Source organism: Melanerpes formicivorus, unplaced genomic scaffold, assembly GCF_026170545.1.
Source record: "Melanerpes formicivorus ecotype bairdi unplaced genomic scaffold, bMelFor1.0.p_v2 SCAF_3, whole genome shotgun sequence".
Taxonomy (NCBI): Eukaryota; Metazoa; Chordata; class Aves; order Piciformes; family Picidae; genus Melanerpes; species Melanerpes formicivorus.
In genome coordinates this window covers 40,584,271-40,605,501 of record NW_027142355.1, presented here as the reverse complement: position 1 = coordinate 40,605,501, position 21,231 = coordinate 40,584,271, and the positions used below count along the sequence as shown (strand labels likewise).

Below are 21,231 nucleotides of genomic sequence, written 5' to 3'. Positions count from 1 at the left end.
CCCAAGGGAGCACACGATTGCATGATGCGGAACTGCTCGGCAGTCGCCATTTCCTACCTAGAACTACAGCAGAGGACGTTATGTTCTCTCCGGTCACTTCCCACTAGCACGAATCCCACGTGCCACTATACCGCGGGGAAAAAAGGCAGTAAGGGAGCCCAGGCTTTAGAGGTTCAGGCAAAGCGCCTGGCAGGCTACTTCTGCCGCCGTGAACCAAGCCCTGTCCCGTGAGTCAGCAGCAGCTGCTATCGGCCCCGGCCGGGCAGAGGCGGGGAGGCGGGCAGAGCTAGCGCACGATGCGCGGAGCTTCCCAACCACGCGCGACTGTGCGCTGCCTCATTTGAGGTCTGGAAGCGCCGCAACACTGCCACCCCCCCGGGGCCAGCCCCGCCGCTCGACACAGGCCGGCAGCGGAACTGACGTGACGGCAATTCGAACAGCCGGCGCCAGACCCAGCGCCTTGAGCAGAGAGCATGCGCGGCCCGGCCGGCCTTTGGCAGGGCGAGCCTGGCCATTGGGCCGCGTCAGCCACGTGACCCGCGCCCGAGTGGCCGGTAGTGGGGCCACTGCCTCCGCCCTTCTCCTTCCCCCCGCCAGCCGCTCCGCAGCGCCGGCCGCGGGAGGAGCGGGGCGCATGCGCGTTGCGGGCGGCCGCGGGGACGCGGGCGGATCGTACCTCTTCGGTTTTTCAAACAATTTCGTTCCCCGTCTTTCGGGAGGGATGAAATGGCGGCGGTCTGACGCCGGCTTAAGCGCCGCCAACTAGCCGCAGAGGCAGAGAGAAGACCGTGGGATGGTGAGCGGGCTCCGGGCCCGGGCAGTTTGCGACCAGACTCCGCCTCCTGCCGGCCGCAGCTTCGGCCCCACAGCCCGGCATCGCGTGGAAGAGCCGCTCCGCATCCCCGAGGGGACGCGCCGTGGGGGTAAGTGGTAGCCCTCTCCTCCCCTCTCCGCTCCCGCTGGGATCGCCCGCTTCGCTGCCTCTGACGTGCGCGGCAGGGACGGGACGCACCGCGCCGCGGGGCAGGGCTGAGGCCGGCAGTAGGCCCGGATCCGGTGCTTACGGCGAGCAGGCGGCCGTACCGGCGTCCCAGGAGAGAGCTCGGCCTCGTTGCCGGGCGGTTGGTGCCCCGCCCGCGGCGCCCGGCCCTGTGCGCCTCCCGCCGGCGGGAGCGGCCCCGCGCGGTTGCGCTGGCTGCAGAGAGCGCGTGGATTTCAAACGGGGCTGAAGAGAAGGGATGGTCCGGCTGCGCCTGTCACCTGCGGGCCTCAAACAGGGCTGCCAGCCAGGGTGGTGCCCAGCAGAGAGCGAGTCTCCCCTCGGAGCCTGCCGGCTCGCCAGGACCCGCGTCGCGGTGCCGGGGGGGTGGTGGCATTTTGGCGAGTTGCTGTTGTGAAAGCGCAGAGCTTGGCGTGCGAGGGGGAAGAGCGCGTTCCCGGGAACGGCAGCTAGGCCTGCGGAAAGGAGGCTAGCGGGACTACGCATCTTAAACCAAAGAGCCTAGCCGAAACCGAGGAAAAGGAGAAACGGGGGTCGGTGGCTGCCCGGCGGCAGCCCGGCTTCCGCAGGCGCTCCCTGCCCCGGTGCCGCAGCGCGGGACGGAGCAGTGCCTGCCGCGTTAGGCGTGCGCCGCTTGCTTGGTCTTGGAAGCGTGATGAGATGCCAGTGACTTCCTTTGCTATCTTGGTTTTAGGTTGGGCGCTCCCACAGCGCGGGTTTTGTAGCCTTACGCATAGAGAGGTGACAGTGGTAGAACGCAAACGTGAAATTCTTGTCCTCAAGCTGCTGCATTAAGTGGGGCAGCTGTAGGTGCTGTGTCGATTGTAGTAGTTCAACAAATTTTATCCTGTTTTAAATCAAAAAGAGCTGTATCTCAAGCGGTCCAGCACATTTGCTGCTAAAGGTCATCGAAGGCTGGCAGTATCCGATAGATAGAGGTGGTTTTCTGCTGCTTATTTCACAGGTTAGAAAAATACATCAAGGACGCTCTTCCTTCCGTCTTCATACCTTAGATTCTCTTGTCTTCTGTTGTCAGTGTTGATGTAGAGAAGCCATGTAAACACAGGTAGCTGCAAAGAACCTAGCATCAAGGCCAACGGGTTTACCTCTCTTTTATTAGTGCAGAACAGTCTTTCTAGTTAACGTGCTTGTCACGCCTCAGTGGCTGGCTTAAAAGTGGTAATTTGATCTTCCGTGGAATCCCGTGGTGTAATTGTAGGTTTAACTAGCCTTTGAGCTCTGGCTGTTACGAAAGAGATGAAATATTGGCTTCCTCTGGTTGCAAGTGTTTGTATACCCTTGCAGGAAACTGGACTGGGGAGCTGGTACAACTTTAAAAGATGGTTTGGGGTTTGTGGTTGGTTTGGTCGGTTTGTTTGTTTTCAGTATTTTGTCACTGTGCTACCAAAAGACCCTAATAACTTAACCTTATTTGAGAGCTGTGTCAGACCAAAATTCATGAATTGGACATGTGGGATCTGCAAGACTGCTCTGCAGCTGGATTTACTGTTCTGTTTAAGACTATTTCACCAGCTAAACACGATTTCTGTAGCCATAGTTTCATAGTTTCATTCAGGGTTGGAAGGGACCACAAGGATCATCTAGTTCCAACCCCCCTGCCATGGGCAGGGACACCCCACACTAGATCAGCCTGGCCAGAGCCTCATCCAGCCTGGGCTTAAACACCTCCAGGGACAGGGCCTCGACCACCTCCCTGGACAACACATTCCAGGGCTTCACCACTCTCATGGGGAAGAACCTCCTCCTCACATCTAGCCTGAATCTCCCCACCTCCAGCTTCATTCCATTCCCCCTAGTCCTATCACTACCTGAGATCCTGAGCAGTCCTTCCCCAGCCTTCCTGTAGGCCCCTTTCAGATACTGGAAGGCCACAATGAGGTCATCTCGGAGCCTTCTCTTCTGCAGACTGAACAGCCCCAACTCCTTCAGTCTGTCGTCATAGGAGAGGTGCTCCAGCCCTCTGATCATCCTTGTGGCCCTTCTCTGGACACCTTCCAGCACCTCCACATCCCTCTTGTAATAGGGGCTCCAGAACTGGACACAGTACTCCAGGTGGGGTCTCACCAGGGCCATGCATCATTACCTTTTGCAGCTCTGAAATTCAGCACACATGTATCGTTACACTTTTCAGTTCCAAAATGAAACTATTTGTGGGTTCTTTTTCTGTTCTCCCTTTTTTAATCTGACCAGGTTGTACTTCAGTAAATGGAACTCAGAAGTTAGTACTGTTGCAGACATTCCTTCTCCAAACTGGGATTTCCTTTACATTACAACCAGCAGAATGAGGATTGGCTGCTTACACTAATTGCTCTAAAATCCATGATACTCCTCCTTTGTCCTCTGGTGGAAAACAAGTCTGATTGATTTGCAGCAGAACTTTTCACATTTCTCATTAGTAATATTCTCCCTATAATAATAATAATAATAATAATAATAATAATAATAATAATAATAATAATAATGAACCAGGTTGGAAGAGACCTTCAAGATCATTGGTCCAACCCATCAACCAATCCAACCCACCCAAACAGCTAACCCATGGCACCAAGCACCCCATCAAGTCTCCTCCTGAACACCTCCAGTGATGGTGACTCCACCACCTCCCCAGGCAGCCCATTCCAATGGGCAATCACTCTCTCTGTGTTGAACTTCTTCCTAACATCCTGTCTTTTCTAGGGAAGCATTGTCTTACTGCCCAAGCTATCTGTCCAAGTTGCTTCAGTGGGTCCTCCTTGCTGTTTGAGATGCTATAAACCAACTTGCCTTTCTCTTGCTCTTCACAGAGATACCATGAGGCAAGATGGAGCAGAATGTGGAATGTTTTAACCAGATATGTTTTTTCCATCTTTTAATTTTCTTGTCCCCCATTCAGAGTAAGTGGTGACCATGTATATGGGTGGTCCTGGGACTGAATTTCTCCAGCCAGCACTGACGCTGAAGGAAATGTATCCCATGATTCAGTTGCATGTTTCTGCTGTTTGAATTTAAGATCAAATAAAACTTATCACCACAACTTTAACCTCAAGTGCTGTTGGTGGTTGTTTCCAGAATTATTATTAGAAACACTCAGTTTTCAACTGTCCTTCTCATTTTGACCTACTTCTGTATTAACTCTGGCTCCCATTATTTGTTCTAAGTAGTGCAAATTGAAGATCACTGTTGCTGGTGCTGTAATTTCTATGCAGTTGATTCAGTGTATTTCTTTTTTCCTCTGCAGCTGTGTAAAAATGGCAAAGAGGATTGCAGAGAAGGAACTGACTGACAGAAACTGGGATCAGGAGGATGAAGCTGAGGAGGTAGGGTATCTGTTAGATTCCACCATCCACAGTCCCCATCCCTGCCCCCTGCATGTAGTAGGAGAGTTAAGTGCTTCTTAATGGCTTGTTAAAATACATAATCCTTTTGAACACTTAAACTTGTGATGGCTATTTGAGTTCACAGGAGAAGCAGTTTTGATTTCTTGATTTCTTGAGACACATTTTCTTCATGTATTTGGGGGGGGTGTCTCTTTTTTTATGTTGATTATTTTGTTTTTGTTTTGTTGGTTTATTTTAAGTCAGTAAAAGTTTGTTTTAAGAGCTATGTTCATTTGGAGTGCTTAGCTGAACATCCTTACACAGCCAGGGGAATTCACTGAGCAGTCAAATGTTAAAAAGAAACCTTCACACTTAGTGTCTCATACTTAGTTATGCCTCATGTGTTGTCTCTAAACAAACTCTGCTAGCTTCTGTGGTAATAGAAGTATTAAGTGTGAAAAAGAAAACAAGCAGTACTCTTCCAGAAATTTGAATGTAAGAAACCTCCATTTCCTCATTTATTACAGGGCAGCAATAAATGCTGCCTTTGATAAGACTTGAACAGCAGCAGGCTAAGGGAGACTGGCTTACAGCACACATCTCAATATATCTTCTCCAAACTGAAGGCTGTATGTAACAGTGCAACACTGACAGATGACCTTCAGCAAAGATCTCTTGCAGCCTGTTAACACAAAGAAAATGTGGGATTACACACTGTAATAAAACTGAGATGGCACAAAGGAACAACACAGACAGTTTGGGAAGCATCAATTGATGTCTCCAGCAGCTGGCAGGCCAGTCACAGGGGTGTATGTTCTGTGTTTGTCTCCTTTTTAAACTCCTTCCTGTGTTTGCTAGAGAGCACTGTTACAGTTCAGTTCAAAACCTGAGCTTAGCCATCTCTACAGACAGACTTCGTGCACGCCAAGAATTGGACTAATGATTCCCTACCTTCCTCCTAAAGGTGGGAACATTCTCAGTAGCTAGTGAAGAAGTCCTGAAGAACAGAGACATTAAAAAAGCCAAGCGCCGGAATGTTGGATCAGAGGTAAGGGAAACATCGTAGCAAAAGTAACCTGAGCCTCGGTGGTGTCGTTGCTTGGGCTTGCTTGCAAAGTAGGACATCTGCACCTCAGGTGTTGTTTATTTGGGCCTGCAAGATTGGTGCATAAAGCTGTGGTTTAGAGAGCACGTGCCATACAGTCAGGTCACTCTGCAAATTAATTTTCCACAGCAAGAATAAGTCTAGGACAAAACAAACGGGTAGTGCTGATAGTGGGTGATGAAAGGTGAGTGCTTTCTAAGTGTAAATGCAGTGCTTCAGACACAGCATTATCTGCTGATGGGTAAAACAGCATTCCAGCTGCCCCAGTCTCATTCTTTGCAGAGATGGAAGCCTGGAAATTGAAAGCTACTGGTTATCCATATTGGAGGTCCAGGGTATGCCTCAGAGGCTAAATAAGTAAAAGCCAAACTACTAAGGGGCTCTGAGAATGGACAACAAATGTTTTGTGAAGTGTAGTATTACCTTTTTTTTTATCCCCTCTGTGAAGAGCTTTGGTGCCACCTACTCTTTGCAATAACAAATTGGAAGGAAGTTGGTCTTTGTCCCTGTGAAAACATTATCCTAGTCCAACCAAACTGTACTCCTTGCAAAGCTTTATTGATAGAGGTATAGAATCATAGAACCAATATGGTTGGAAAAGACCTCAAAGATCATCAAGTCCAACCTGTCCCCCAACACCTCATGACTACTAAACTATGGCACCAAGGGCCACGTCCAGTCCCTTTTTGAACACCTCCAGGGATGGGGACTCCACCACCTCCCTGGGCAGCACATTCCAATGGCCAACAACTCTCTCTGTGAAGAACTTTCTCCTCACCTCAGCCAAACCTTCCCCTGGCACAGTTTGAGACTGTGTCCTCTTGTTCTGGTGCTGGTTGCCTGGGAGAAGAGACCAATATACTGTTCTATGAAAGATTCTTTCCACAGGGCATCTTAGAAATAGGACAGACACTTCACCTATCAGTTACAATTGCTTTTGGATTGAATGGGACTAGGCACAGCTGGGGACTAAATTTTCTCCCATGCTTTTGATTTTTGCTGTCCAACAATGTAAATGAGGAAACTGTCTTATCCCACTTTTGCCTAGAGTAGTTTTAGCCACAAATGTGGTAGAAGGTGCAGTGAATTAAAGTATTGTACTGGGAGCAGGTGATGAAAGAAAGAAATCACAACTGTGACAGGAGGGATTCAGTTGAGAAAGGGAACCAGATGACTGTAGCAATAGTGAGGATGCTGGGAAGACAGCTGTTAGACATCAAAGATGGAAGAAGAGCTAGGACAGGCTGGGCAAAGTCTGAAAATCAGAAGAGATGGAAGACCAGATGAGGTCATGGAAGGAACCTCAAAAATATTTACAAGAAGATAAACTTGAAAGTTCCTAAATGGAAGAAAAAGACTACAGTTTAGCTTGAATGTCCAAAAAGAGAGAGAGGTAGGTAGGACTGATCAGAGAGAGACAGAATGAAAGTACTTACTGAAGGAGTTGGGGCTGTTCAGTCTGCAGAAGAGAAGGCTCCGAGGTGACCTCATTGTGGCCTTCCAGTATCTGAAGGGGGCTACAGGAAGGCTGGGGAGGGACTGCTCAGGATCTCAGGTAGTGATAGGACTAGGGGGAATGGAATGAAGCTGGAGGTAGGGAGATTCAGGCTGGATGTGAGGAGGAGGTTCTTCCCCATGAGAGTGGTGAAGCCCTGGAATGGGTTGTCCAGGGAGGTGGTTGAGGCCCCATCCATGGAGGTATTTAAGCCCAGGCTGGATGAGGCTCTGGCCAGGCTGATCTAGTGTGGGGTATCCCTGCCCATGGCAGGGGGGTTGGACCTAGATGATCCTTGTGGTCCCTTCCAACCCTGACTGATACTATGATACTATGAAATGAGAAACACAGGGCTGCATCAGAAGAGGTAAAACATGACAGGAAAGAAAAAGAGCTGATGCCCATAGTGCCAGATACCGGAACAGAACCTAAAATGGTTAAGTTTTGCTGTTTCTTCAGTGGCAAAAGCAGATGAAACTCAGGAACAACTGTTTTCCTCTGATGGCTTTCCACAGACATTGAAAATCAACTTCTAGTGATAAAACCTCATTATCCCAAAAGATATCATATGCACTGCCTAAAATGGGCAGTGCCTGTAGAAAACCACCACATCTTACAGAGGCAGTCTTCAGAACCTGGTGATGGAGAGGCTGCAGACAGCACACAGATGATGCTGTCAAATACAGTCTCTTTGCTTCTCTCATCAGTCACACTGAAGTGTTTCTGGGTAAATCCCTGAAAGGTTACATAGGTGACCACAAGGGATGCAGTTTGGGTGAGTGGCTTGAAGCGTTGGATTCTTCATTGCAGTTGTGGATGCTAAAAGTGGCCGAGAATAAGCCTGCAAGTAGGTATTGCTGTTGAGGAATGGCTTGAATTGCAGGGGCATGGTTCTGTGGAACAGCTGTTTGAACAGAGTGTGTAGGCCAGACTCCATCTTCTTGTTTACTGCTCACAGCTTAGCTGGTGTGCTGATGCAGCAAGGTCACCACAGCCCTGTGACTGCTTGCAGTTTCTCACAAGATAGCAGCATGTGAAATTGTTACTTACAAGATAGTAGTATGTGAAACAAAGTATATGTGTGAAACAAAGAGCTACTGAGGAAGGAGACTGTGGAGTTGCACATAGGTCTAACAGCAAGTAGGCTGGATAATATGATGTAACCCTGGACTAATAGCTAATGGAATAATGACACCTGTGCACATTTAGCTGCTGAATATACTCTATAAGCTGTGCTTTCCAACAATAAAGTTGAAGCCTGATTACCAATCATATTGATTGTCTGCTTCCCACTACAACATATTGCTGTGTGATTATGTAGGGCAAATAAGGTGCTGCAAGTGTCTCCATAGGTAGTCAAAACACATCCACTGCTCTCAACAACTTTTATGTATCTACTTGCTGGATCTAGCTAATTTTCATACCAGACATCTGAGTCCTTTCAAACAGCAGCAATGTGTGTCATAAGGAAGTTATTAACGTTGATTATGTTGTTGACTGGGAGTCATGGACAAAATGGCACACTGAACTAGAGGAAAGTCAAGTGGGGATGGGATTTTTGTGTGGAGGAGATGTATGTAACTGGTTCTCTCTCTCTTCTTTCTTTTTGTTGGTGGTGTTGCTGTTCCCCTCCCTCCTTTCTTCTCCTACTCCGCAGTCTGAGAGCGGAGGAGCTTTTAAAGGCTTTAAAGGCTTTTTGTTGCCTTCGGGAAAAGGAGGAAGTGGCTTCAGTGGATTTGGTAATGGTGCAGGCATAAAGCCTTTAGAAGGGCTCTCCAATGGAAGCAGTACTGTCTCTAGCACTCCTTCTTTCACCAGTTTAAAGACCACCTCCGAAACACAATCAGCATTTGGTAAGTTTACATAGCATGCGACAAGAAATTCAGCCATAAAGATCCTGTAGGGTTAATTCAGCAATGGGGAAAAAGAAAAGGAGTGTAGACAACCCTGCTGCAGTTCAGCTTTAAGGTTTTGAGACTTTATTCTTTGTGGTAAGATTGCTTTAAAGTATTTTAGGCTGCTGGTGGCACAGGTTATCAAGTGCATGCAGTTATAAGGGGGTGGGGGGCAAATGCATTTGATCTAGTACTGTAAAAGCTTTATAGGCATAAATAGGGATGGAAGGCACTGGCATGAGGTACTCTCTGAATAGTATGAGGCAGCTGATAACATGTTCCAGTTAAATAATCATCCCAGTTAATTGATTTGAATAAAACCAACTCAAACCCCCACAAACTGATGGGAAATGCCTCTTTAGTTGCCTGTTTAGTAGGACTGCAGCTTCTGTGTGTATATTTCTTAAGGCCTTATTTCTGCAATGTTTTTGCAGTCTTTGGGAAATGCATGCTACATAGCTAAAAAACCTCACCTTTCCCCCACCCTGTTCTTCCTAGAGTGCAAAGTCTCACTGGAATTTTGTCTGTTACATTCATAGCTACATTTTAAACCTTTATTTATTTAGAATAAACCAAACCAGGTTGGAAGAGACCTTGAGATGCTTGAAATGCTTTGGCAACTCTTCCCTCCAGTCTTAAGCTTTGGTAGTCCCTCAAGTTCTGTCTCCTGGTGGAAATACAAAATAGTAACCCTGCCACAGTGGTTTAGAGTCAGTGGGCCACAGAGTAGAAACCACTGGCAGAGTTCAGAAGTTAGAGGAACTTGGAGTATTTCAATGAGCTTAACTAAATTAGTAGGAGAAACTTAAATATTTAGTGAGGCTGCTTTTAATTTGCTTGTTATGGCTTTTATAAGGAAACCAGGCCAAAGTGTGAAAAATCTTGGACTGCTTAGTATGTTCAGGTAGTTTTAAAGCAGCATTAGTCAAGAAGTGAGTGAATTTTTGATGTTTTACTAACTGCTTGAATTCAGGCTTTGGTGAAATAGAAAACCTTTGGGTTTTTTTAAATGATATTCTGTACAATATTTCGTTGGATTTGTTTGTATACAACTGTGTGCTCCCTCTGCTTTGTCTATCCCTGAACCAGCTTGCTTTTCTAGACTGAGGAAGCTTAGATCTGTTCCCCAACAGTTACAGTATCTAACTTGTACCATAGTATCTGGTGCACAGTGTTGTGATCCAAGAGAAGGTACAGAGCTGAGCAGCAAGGAATCATAGGATCAATAAGGTTAGAAAAGACCTTAAAGATCATCAAGCCCAACCTGTCACCCAACACCTCATGACTATAAACCATGGCTTCAAGTGCCACATCCAGTCCCTTTTTGAACCTCTGGGGATGGTGACTCCACCACCACCTCCCTGGGCAGCACATTCCCATGGCTAACAACTCTCTCTGTGAAGAACTTTCTTCTCACCTCCAGCCTAAACTTCCCCTGGCACAGCTTGAGAATGATTTGATAGATATCAAGAATGTCAGTTAAGCTTTTCTAAGAACTGTGCTTTCTGGGGCATGTTCTAATCCTTGTTTCCTTGTACTAGGATCCTCAATGTCAAATGGTCCCACTGCTGCTGCATTCGCTGAGAAAAAGCCGGCAAGTCCAAAGGCTAATGGAGGCAACCAGCCGTCCTCATCTGGCTCTGCCCAGAGCAAAGTTTGTAGCTCTGGTGTTTACCACAAACAATTAGCAGCTTTAAACTGTTCTGTGCGTGACTGGATAGTGAAGCATGTGAACACAAACCCGCTGTGTGACCTGACGCCCATCTTCAGGGACTATGAGAAGTACCTCGCAAACATTGAGCAGCAGCACGGGGGCGGGAGCGACAGCGGCTCCGAAAGCGAAAGCGGCAAGACGCCTGGCGCCGAGTCTGCTGCTGCTGCCTTTGGGAGTTCAAAGCTACAGCAAGGATCGACATTTTTGTTTAACAGCAACAAAAGTGGGGATACCTCAGAGAAAAAGCCTGATGCTGCATCAGAAACAAAAGAGCCATCCTCGGGAGCTACGTCGAGCGTCTCGTTCAACTTTGGCAAGAGCGTCGACAGTTCTGTGTTGGGTTCTCTTGGTTCAGGAGCGCTCAGTACTTTCTCCTTTTCTCCTGGGAGTTCAGGTTTGTTTGGAAAAGACACAAACCAGGCTAAGTCTGCCACTGTGGTATCCAGCAACGTGTTGGAAGCTCAGACAGAAGGTGGCAACGGTGATGACAAAGGTGAGCTCTGTTCAAAATCACCATTTCAATGGTGAGCTGTGAATTTATGGCCTTGATACTGCAAGCATGAAATAGTGCTGAGTGGAACTGGATCATAGTTGCTCTTGAATTTGAAAGTGCAAAACTGTAGCACTAACCTGGAAATACCTCTGTCTTGCAGACTGTTTGAGTAATACTAAAAGGACACTGGTGTCACAACCTGTGTGTTTCTCTCAGAGTTATACTTTCAGTAAGAGAAAGTAAGAGGCTCTGGGCAGCCTGATCTAGTGTGGGGTGTCCCTGCCCATGGCAGGGGGGTTGGAACTAGATGATCCTTGTGGTCCCTTCCAACCCTGAATGAAACTATGAAACTGTGATATCATTCTGTAGCCCAGTACAAGACTTCAAGTGATGCATCTTTGAGCCTGCAGGACACTTCAATCCTGCTGCTTTTCCCAATGTGTTTATCAAGAATTCTCCTCAGTAAAATGCATAAGATGCAGAACAGTTTCATACACCTTACATAGTAGAATGTGAGGCCAATAAAGTTACACAGTAGTGGCAGTTTAACTCTACTGTTTACCTAAGGAGGAGGGTACAGTAAACTGATAGAAGTACTAGCAGTAGAGGGACTGAAAAAGCACAATCCTGCCACTGTCTTGGATGTCATTTCTGCAGCTGTTTCCCTTCCCTCAAGTTAAACCTGGCTGGGAGAAGTATTTATCATGCTTTACTAGGACCCATTTGTTGAGGCTGTTCTCTGGAAAATGCAGTAGGTTCCAACAGAAGATTTTTGACTTACTGAGCTTTATAATGGTTTTTGATTGTTTAGTTGGAATTAGATCTTTTTACCCCATTTAAATGGAGCATGAGCATAGAGTTGCTTGAAGGAAGTGGCTGGGTTAAAATAAAGTAAGCTTTTTCTATAGCTGAAGTGCTTCAGAGCTGAGATTGACTTCAAACCTATTTTGACACTCGTGGCCAGGACACATGATGTGTCAAATACAGTGTAAAGAAGCTACACCACCAAAACCACAACTCTAACACATTAATGCTTTTTATTTAAAGGAGAAGAGGAGGAAGAAGAGCCACCAAAAGTCATTGTTAATGAAATAAAAGAGGATGATGCTTTCTACTCAAAGAAGTGAGTGCCTTTAACTTTGCCTGGTGAACAGAATTACAGCTTGGGGATAGAAAATTCATAGCTGTGCATTGGTATTCGGTGGAGAGCATAACTGATGATGGGTGCATTCTTGATTCCCTAATTAATAAAGCTTGTTAATGTCCTAGTTTATAAAACTTGTTAGAAGCCAGGAAGAAAAAGAGGTTCCACTTTTCAAAGAAGCTAATTGCAGGCAGAAATTTGTAAGATGTTACTAAAATTCTTTGGACACAGCAGTAAAAGCCAGGTTGGGTTCTGCCAGGTTGGGTTCTGCCAGGTTGGGTTCTGCCAGGTTGGGTTCTGCTTCTGATTTTAACAAATGAAGGTGTTTCTGCCTTCAGGATTTTTAAGTTTGAACTGTAGGTCTTGTACCACAAAACTAACATTCTGTACTGCTGAAAAATCAATCAGGTGCTCAGCTGTTTGTGTAGGCTGAAATAAGACACTTCAGTTTGAAAATGCTGACTGTTGTGTGAAGGAGTGAACAAGTTGCACTTTTAAGTTGCAAACAAGACTGGCTTCACTGGAAGCAGTTTTTCAAAGCATGTTCAGTAGTTCAAGTCTGCTTAACACCTGGCAGAGAATTTGTCCTTCCACAAGAAGGCATTTGCATTACCTGAGGGAGGGTATGTGCTAATTTATGAAGAATGGCAATAGGTTTATTAGGTCTTGGTTCAATGGAGCAAGACAGGCCCTAAAACTGCTCTCCAAGTAGCTAAAGATGACTGCACACAGGATGTGGATGGAAATACAGAATATATTGGAAGATGAAATGGAAGTTGCTATTAAGAACTACAAACTACAGTGTGAAACACATGAAATAACACAAGTCCATATTCTGGGCTTAACACAGAACCCCATCAGGCCTCAGCCTTCTCCAAAACCAGGCCAAAACCCCAGTGCTCTTTCTTACCCCCGCCCTCCCCCCATTTCCAGGGTAGTTTGGTCTAGCCAGGCCGAAACTGCCCTCTTCCCCCCTTGCTCCCTCCCCAAGGCCCATCAAGGCTGCACTGCACCCCCATGCCTAAGCCATGATTGCACAGTAAAAATACCAGGAGATAAGAGGGGTGCCTCCCTGGTACGAGAGAGGGAAGGTCGAGAGAAGAGCTGACCATGCTGCCAGGTTAAATAGAGTAAGGTAATAGAACCATAGAATTGTCAGGGTTGGAAGGGACCTCAAGGGTCATCCAGTTCCAACCTCCCTGCCAGGGGCAGGGACACCTCACACTAGATCAGGCTGCTCAGAGCCACATCCAGCCTGGCCTTCAAAACTCCAGGGATTGGGCTTCTGCCACTTCCCTGGTCAACCTGTTCAACTGTCTCACCACCCTCATGGTGAAGAACCTCCTAACATCCAATCTGAATCTACCCACTTCCAGTTTTGCTCCATTCCCCCTAGTCCCATCATTACCTGACACCCTTAAGAGTCCCTCAACAGCTTTCCTGTAGCCCCCTCAAGATACTGGAAGGCCACAATAAGGTCTCCTGGAAGCCTTCACTTCTCCAGACTGAACAACCCCAGCTCTCTCAGTCTGTCTCCATAGGAGAGGAGCTCCAGCCCTCTGACCATCCTCGTGGCCCTTCACTGGACATGCTCCAGAGAATTATGGGATGTTGCAAACAAAATTTTGTCATATCCTGGGTCCACCCCTGAGACTCTCTGCCTTTCCCTGGAGGACCCTGCTTAAAAAGAAGAGTTTTATGCTTTCCATGAAAGTCCTATTGTAACTTCAGAAGGGAATGACAAGTTCTTATGGTTTTGTCGTTTGTGGTTTCAAAGAGTCTCTTACTGCTACCTTCCACATCCTGAGTGCAGGTTGCTGTGCATTTTACTTTTCACTACAAGTCATTTCATTACCAAAAGCAACATTGAGCTTTCACTTTCTGAACTGGAAGTCCTAGTTGTAAGCACATTAAACAAGGTCAGTAATAATAAAGATTTATGCTACCCCTGATTGCTGAGAGTCAGAGGTACCCAGTCCCATAGCTGTGTGTGTGTGTCTTTGTATTTCACCTCTCAATACCTGTGCAAACAAGGTTGTTTGGGTTGTTTTGTTGTTTGTTTGTTTGTTTTTTTCCCTACAGGTGCAAACTGTTCTACAAAAAGGATAATGAATTTAAAGAAAAAGGTGTAGGAACATTACACTTAAAACCAGCAGGAAATGAAAAGACTCAGCTCCTAGTCCGAGCAGACACCAATCTCGGTAAGCAGGCTCCTTCTGGCAGCGAGTCTCGGTGTGAGATTCCCTGCTAAGCATTAGGGTTTGTGTTGTTCCATAGCACAAGAGGCTCCATGAGTGAAAATGTTTCTGTGCTTTGTTAAAGATCATTTTGAGTATTGGGACAAGCAGTGGAATGCCTGTAAGGAGGATTACAAAGCAGTGCAAGGAAGTAAAAGGTTGTGGTGTATGTTTGGGGATTCTTGCTCCCCCCCTTTTTGACTAACTTTTCTCCATCCCTGACTTGAGTGTGGCTTTCACATGTGGCTTTCGAGCCACCATGAAGCACACTTCAGGATTTGATGAATGAAGAACAACAAAGATAGAATCACAGAATTGTCAGGGTTGGAAGGGACCTCAAGGATCATCCAGTTCCAACCCCCCTGCCGTGGGCCGGAACACCTCACACTACAGCAGGTTGCTCAGCCCCCCATCCAGCCTGGGTGGGGCTTCTACCACTTCAGTGTTGCAGGCCAAGTTTCATTTGTCTGCAGTTCATCCTGAACATGCAAGTATTTGTCCATGCAGGCCTACATGCTTGGGCATGAAGGGCAGCATTGCATGGGTCAGGCATGCAAGATTTTGCTGTATGCACTGCTCTTAAATGCAGGCTGGTGTCTGCCTGTGAGCTTCAGGTGGCTCACAAATGGTAGGTTGACTCTACAGAACTGGAACTGCCTGTGTGCAGTGTGCTAGTCCCTCAGAGTACCTTTTGAGCTGAACATGAACAGGAAGCTAATCTAAAAGAAGAAAACCACAAACACTGCTTTCAGGCATTAGCGGGGCTTGACGCAGTAAGGTTTTTAAGGCTCAGTGTTGTGGCTGGAGAGCGTTTCTGCCCTCAAACTCTGCAAATCAATGTTCTGATAGCCATTGTTGAAACACCTTGCTTCCCTTCAGTACCTGGTTCCAATAAGCATGCATGTGAGGCTGACATGCACTTGTCAGCTTCCTTAAAATGGAATAAATACTCTGTTTAAGAGACCGTGGGGACTAAAGCCACGCTGTGCTGTAGGCCCTTGGTGCATGTGGCATCACTTCCGGTCTGCAGTGCACTCTAGGGAGGCTGTGAAGGCTCTGCCAGGCCTGTGAAGGGCACTTTTCAGAACTTGTAAACCATTAATTCTTTCAGTGGAGATGAGGCGTGCCAGCTGAAGGACACTTCTAGGCAGTACAGCTGGAGGTGGATGTAGGGCAGAGTGGTCAATGCAGCGTTCCTTGGGGTGTTTGGAGGTGCTGAACAGCGTGGGTGAAACCTTGCTTTCCTGGAGTTACCTCCTCTTTAACACAAGTCTTGATTCTTCACTCAGCTGACGCTAATTGTCATGGCGTTGACTTACATTCCCTCTGCCTTCATCTGAGGTGATGTATGAGGAAGTCTTCACTTTTTCTTCGGCTCGTCCACTGAGACATTTCAGCTTGGTGTGCCCAAGCCTTGGTTGCTGGGAGCTTCTCCAGTCCTAGTGATGCACACTTACTTTCCTCTCTGCTATCTTCACACAGTGCTCTAATCCTTTCCTAAAAAAATATTCTCACTGTGTTGAAAGACTGAAGTGGAAGGGAAGGCGAAGAGTGACTTTTCCCTAAATGCCACTCCCGTGTTCTGACCCTTTACCAGGTTTACAAAACGTGTGCATCTTCTGTGGCAGCAGATTTGACTGTGTTTGCAGCTGGTTTAATAGACCACTAACACCGAAGCTGTCCGACTCGCTCACCTGACCTAACAAGTTGATGTAGAGCTGGTGTTGGTAACCTGGTGACAGACCCCATCAGATGCCTTGCACGATTTGAGGACACAGAGTAGTTTGCCAGCATAGTCAGTCCATTCTAGATTAACATGTCTGTATCTGTGTTAAGGCTAACTTCTTGCTTTCACTGATGAGCTGTGCGTGGCGGTCAGAGCGAGTAACCTGCGCAAGCTTAAGCACTGTGACTTGGTTCCTCTCGTTAGCTGCTTCTCCCTTGTTCCTCTGCCGACCCCCACCCGTGTGTGTCCCTGCTGTCATTTGATATTCTTCAGACTCCTCCCTTTAAAAAAGGAGGACACAGCATTCTCAGCCATTTCCTCCTTCGTAATGAGGAAAGAAATCTGAGAGAGCAATGGCCATGAACAGATGGTTAGAGAAGATTGAGACGAGTGTACCATGACACTCGTGAGTTGCCTTCCTGCCAAACACAAACTTAAACCCCCGTTTAGTAAGTATACTAACATTTATATTGCAGCAAGGGCTGAGAAACTGCTAATTGTCGTCCTTTGGTTGTTTTTTCTTCCCCCCTCCTCACATGCAGGAAACATACTGTTGAATGTTCTCATTCCACCGAAGATGCCATGCACAAGAACCGGGAAGAACAATGTTCTTATAGTGTGCGTTCCTAACCCACCCGTCGACGAGAAGAATCCATCTGTTCCTGTTACTATGTTAATCAGGGTGAAGACAAGCGAGGATGCAGATGAGTTGCACAAAATCTTACTGGAGAAAAAGGAGGCTTAATTAAGTTGCAGTCAGTGATTTGAGGATTTATTGCCAAACTGCTGCTGCTCTTTTTTCCCCCCCCCCCCTTCCATAACTTCACTTGAACACTTAACTCTTTACTCTGATATTAAGAACTGTTAAAGGAATTCTGGAAAGGTTCTGTGAGGAAAAGCTAAACTAGCTAATAAAAGCTTTACTAGAACATGAGCCTTGGACTGTGCTCCCTCATTTTTCAGTCTCTCTCTGTGTGTAGGACCTTTGCTGGATGAAGCACATTGATTTGAAATGAAACCATATATTTTTAACGCCGGTCAGTGTGACCAAACGGACCGAAATCAGAGTACAAAAGGATGGTACCAGAGCTTCCTCACAGACTGCAGTGCAATGCAACAGCCTCCTGTGGGAGAAGGGAGGATGGTGAAGTTTAGACTGTCAAAACTGTTTCTAGATTGCAGATTTTCACTTGTGATTGGTCTGTCATATGCTGGTGAGACTCAGTGTTTCAAACTGTGTGACAGCACTGTACCCCAACAGGAAGGACAGCAGCGCTCTGAGTCTGTTGTACTGTGGTGACTCTTCAGAGATGTGTGCGCTGTGGGGACCCGGAGGCCGCATCTCCAGCTCTCTAGAAGAAAACTTGCTTGCATAGTCTTGTCCACAGTAGCATTTCCTAGAGAAGAACTGCCAGTTCTGTCCTTACTGTAGCAACGAGGTCACGATGTGCAATAGTACAAGCAGACAACTGGAAGACTGTTTACCTTGGACCACAAGCACAGCTGGCTTGCACTGGCTTCTGACAGGTCAGAGGCAAAGGGTTGCACTTGCGTTGCGCTCCCTCCGAGGTGTTCTTCCCTGCTGCTTTGGGCTGAAGCTGCAACCCCGCAGAGGCAGAGCTGTAAATGTTGTACTTGTCTTGCTGCTGGTACTTTTCTGAGGAAAGCTCTTTTCACAAGCAGATTTCAGGATTTTTATAGGGTCTTTATATTGCCTCTGGCCATTGCCAAGAATACATGCATAAGGGTGGGTGTGTGTGTGTCAGGAATGATTTTTGCCCTGTGCTGAAACTACAGTGCTTTACTGCATTGCAGGAAGTAAAGCAGTAGTTGGCAGCTTTAGGGGAAGCTTTCTGTGACCAGCAGGGAGCACTGGGGTTTATCCATAACTTAGTTTTCAGCAGTGTTAATCAACCGTGTGGCAATAATTCATTCTGTTCTCAGTTTCCATCTCAACTTTTATCAGACCTCATGTAATGATTTAATCCTTTTCTTTCTCATGTCTTGTTTGCTGGAAACTCCTCCTCTACTAATTGTTCTTCTGCTTCACTTCCAGCTCTGGAAGCCACTCTAGAGCTAGATAATATTAACTTGAACTGCTCCTAGATCTGTCACATGGACCAGCTCTGGGGTGTAGAAGAAATGTGCCAACCTGCCTCTGGCTAATGCTGCACAGAGGGGGGAAAAAACCATCCCATTCTTTGAAGAAGCAACATGATGCAATTGTCAGAGAGGGCCTGGAAATGCACACTACTATGCTGTGGGTTAGCTGACGAAGGAGTTGGCACCGTTTGATTAGCCACAGCACAGCCTACCTGCTCCCCACTGCTCCCTGTGGCAGGACAAACAGCTGCCTTTAGTCCTCAATTCACTGCACAATTCAGGTTATGGCCTTTTTTTCTCCCCCTCTTTAACTGAAAGGAGGAAAAGCTTCCTGGGATCCATGGCTCTCTCGACCAAAGTTCAAAAACAAAGGCCTTTGCTGCTGTTTCAGCTACACTGGGATCACGAGTTGCATTTCTAACAGCCAAACCTAAGGGGAGCTCAGACACCATGGCAAATATTTGAAATACAAACTGGTGCCTTTTGGCTTTTTCCCCTTTTCATCTGGCTCAGTACTTAAAAGTCAGTGACATTACTTTCCTCAAACCAATGTGCTTTTAGTTACAAATGAGTCTTGCTGATAGCTAAATGGGGCAGCCAGAAGCTGAAGGCAAGCCTGTTTAATTGTGTGTGACTGAAAAAGCAGAACGGGGCCTGAGAGTTTATCCCAGGCTCAGGTGAAATGCCCAAGGGCTCAGTGGATTTTTGCTTTTGTCTGTGCCTGGCTTTGTGTTTGTTTACCTTTGAAAGCTCACAGGTATGTAACTTTCTTCCTCCATCCAAACGCGGACCAACCGACTGAGGGACAAGCTGAGCTTCCTCTGCCTCGCCTCAGGCTCTGCCTCTGCAGCAAGGCAGGCTGGGGGGCTTTGCACACAGATATTGCTGGTCCAATTCTAGAGCTGGCAAAGCGATTCGAGAGCCAGCACAGCTCTCCCCTGGTTTTTAAGGGAGTGTGTTCTGAAGGTGAGCTCAGGGGGCAAGGAAAAAGAAGTAGCATTGCAATAACTCCTGTTGGAAAAATGAAACCTTCCCTATCCATGGCAGCATCTAACACTTTGGTGTGACAAAGGCTGAGATGAGGCACCCTAATTCTTCAGCAAGATCCATGCTTATTGGCTAGGGGCTGGTATGCCAGTGGAATGTGGAGTTACTTAGCAGGTTAGACACATGCACAAACACAGCTTTCAAACGTTTTAGGTAAGGGAGGTTGCCACTGCAAGAGCAGGGAGAGATTTTGCTGCGAGTGGGAGAGATTTTCAATCAGCACCTTTCATACTGACCCTGCACTTATCTGGACTGTGACCCAGGAAAAGCCAGTCAGAGGCTTTCGCTGGTGCTCAGTTATAAAGCAGGACCCTTCTCCAGGACTGTTGGAAAACCATTGCCCCTGATGTTCAGTTTCTAGCTAGGAAAGACTAAAATACACAAATACCATAAAAGGCCAGAGATGATTGTGAAGAGAAACAGGCCTAAAATCAGCTAACAGCAAACATCAGGGGAGACACAGAGGTCACTATAGCAATGCCTTTATAACCAGGTGGCACACGCTATTCAAGCAAGGGATTGTCATTGGAATTCCAACTCAGTGAGGCATTCCTGTCTCTGGGTAGATGCTGACCAGCTGGATCTTAGATCCCCACTGTTACATACCCAGTTTGAGGTACTGCCACCACTGCTTCAGCTGTACATAGGTGTTGGAGTGTTGCGGATCGTGCGTTCTTCCTTCTGCAGTTATCTCCTGGAGTTGCAGCTGCTTCGAATTCTCTCACCTGCCCCAAGAGAAACACCAAGACCTCTGCTCCCTTTACTGTTCAGACTCATCTGTAAGGGAGATGATGAGGCTTGGCTTGACTTTTACTTCAATAAATTGCTAAATGCAGGGTTGTTTTTTGGGGGTGTAATGCACTTAAATGATCTACCTGGGAGCACAACGCCGTCTGCTCATCCCTTTGAGCTGAAGGATGAAAAGTTGGCAGTTCAGATGAACATGCTGTAGAATGTAAAGCAGTTGGGAGGTATGCTTTTACTCTTTAAGAACTCAGCTCCCTTTGCAGCACTCTGACAGTTAAAAATGTCCTTAAAGACTTTCTGATGCCTTAACTTATTTGCATTTGCTGAAGTTCTGTAGCTGGTGCCTGTGTGCAGAGATCAACTGACATGGAACAACGGTGGCATGAGCTAGTGCAAATCCAATGGAGATGCTGAATGTGATGATTTGCAAACTGTTAACAGATTTCAAACTGCCCTGAATTTTTCAGTGGATACTGAAGTTTTGCATAACTTGTCATGTGATAATGTTTTCCTTAGTTCTAATGCATTAAGGAAGTGTAAAAAACCAACAACAAACAAAGAAAACCACCATGGAAAATGTGAATAAATGAATGGGAGATGTGTGTCTCATGTGCATCACTTCGCTGTAGTCACAAAATCAGGTTTTCAGGCAGTGGCTTGCAGGTTGAACTGCCTGCACAATCCCAGTCACAGCTTTAATGCTGCCAGAAGCAGCAACATCCTCCCCTGCCCCTTACTCAAGCCAGCTGTGAAAGCTGTCATTGCTGAGAGCCAGCTCAAACGTGCTTGCTTCCTGCAAGGCTTGGTGAGCTGATTCAGATCAGTGGAAGGAGCTATGGGTGCCAAGAGATTGACCTCTACAAATCCTTCCATTTGAGAGAGTTAAGATCAGAAGTAATCTGTTCTTACAGGCCAAAAGAATGGAGAGATCCACCTCTAAAAATCCTTCCCTTTGAAGTAGTCAAGATCAGAAATAATCTGTTTGCCTGATTACAATTAGAATTAACCAGGTTGGAAGAGACCTTTGAGATCATTGAGTCCAACCTATCATCCAACACCCTCTAATCAGCTAAACCATGGCACCAAGCACCCATCCAGTCTCTTCCTAAACACCTCCAGTGATGGTGACTCCACCACCTCCCTGGGCAGCACATTCCAGTGGCCAGTCTCTCTTTATGTGAAGAACTTCCTCACCTCCAGCCTAAACC

General features: G+C 46.7%; 1 protein-coding gene across 1 annotated transcript; it reads left to right on the top strand.

The window, feature by feature from the left end:
- The first annotated feature begins 600 nt into the window (after positions 1-600).
- NUP50 (nucleoporin 50) lies at positions 601-20,627 on the top strand. The gene is made up of 8 exons (XM_068170653.1): positions 601-923; positions 4,239-4,317; positions 5,282-5,365; positions 8,575-8,770; positions 10,354-11,019; positions 12,067-12,142; positions 14,246-14,364; positions 16,669-20,627. Exons 2-8 carry the CDS (start codon positions 4,249-4,251, stop codon positions 16,869-16,871), a joined length of 1,413 nt encoding a protein of 470 aa, XP_068026754.1. The 5' UTR covers positions 601-923; positions 4,239-4,248; the 3' UTR covers positions 16,872-20,627.
- Positions 20,628-21,231: the final 604 nt, after the last annotated feature.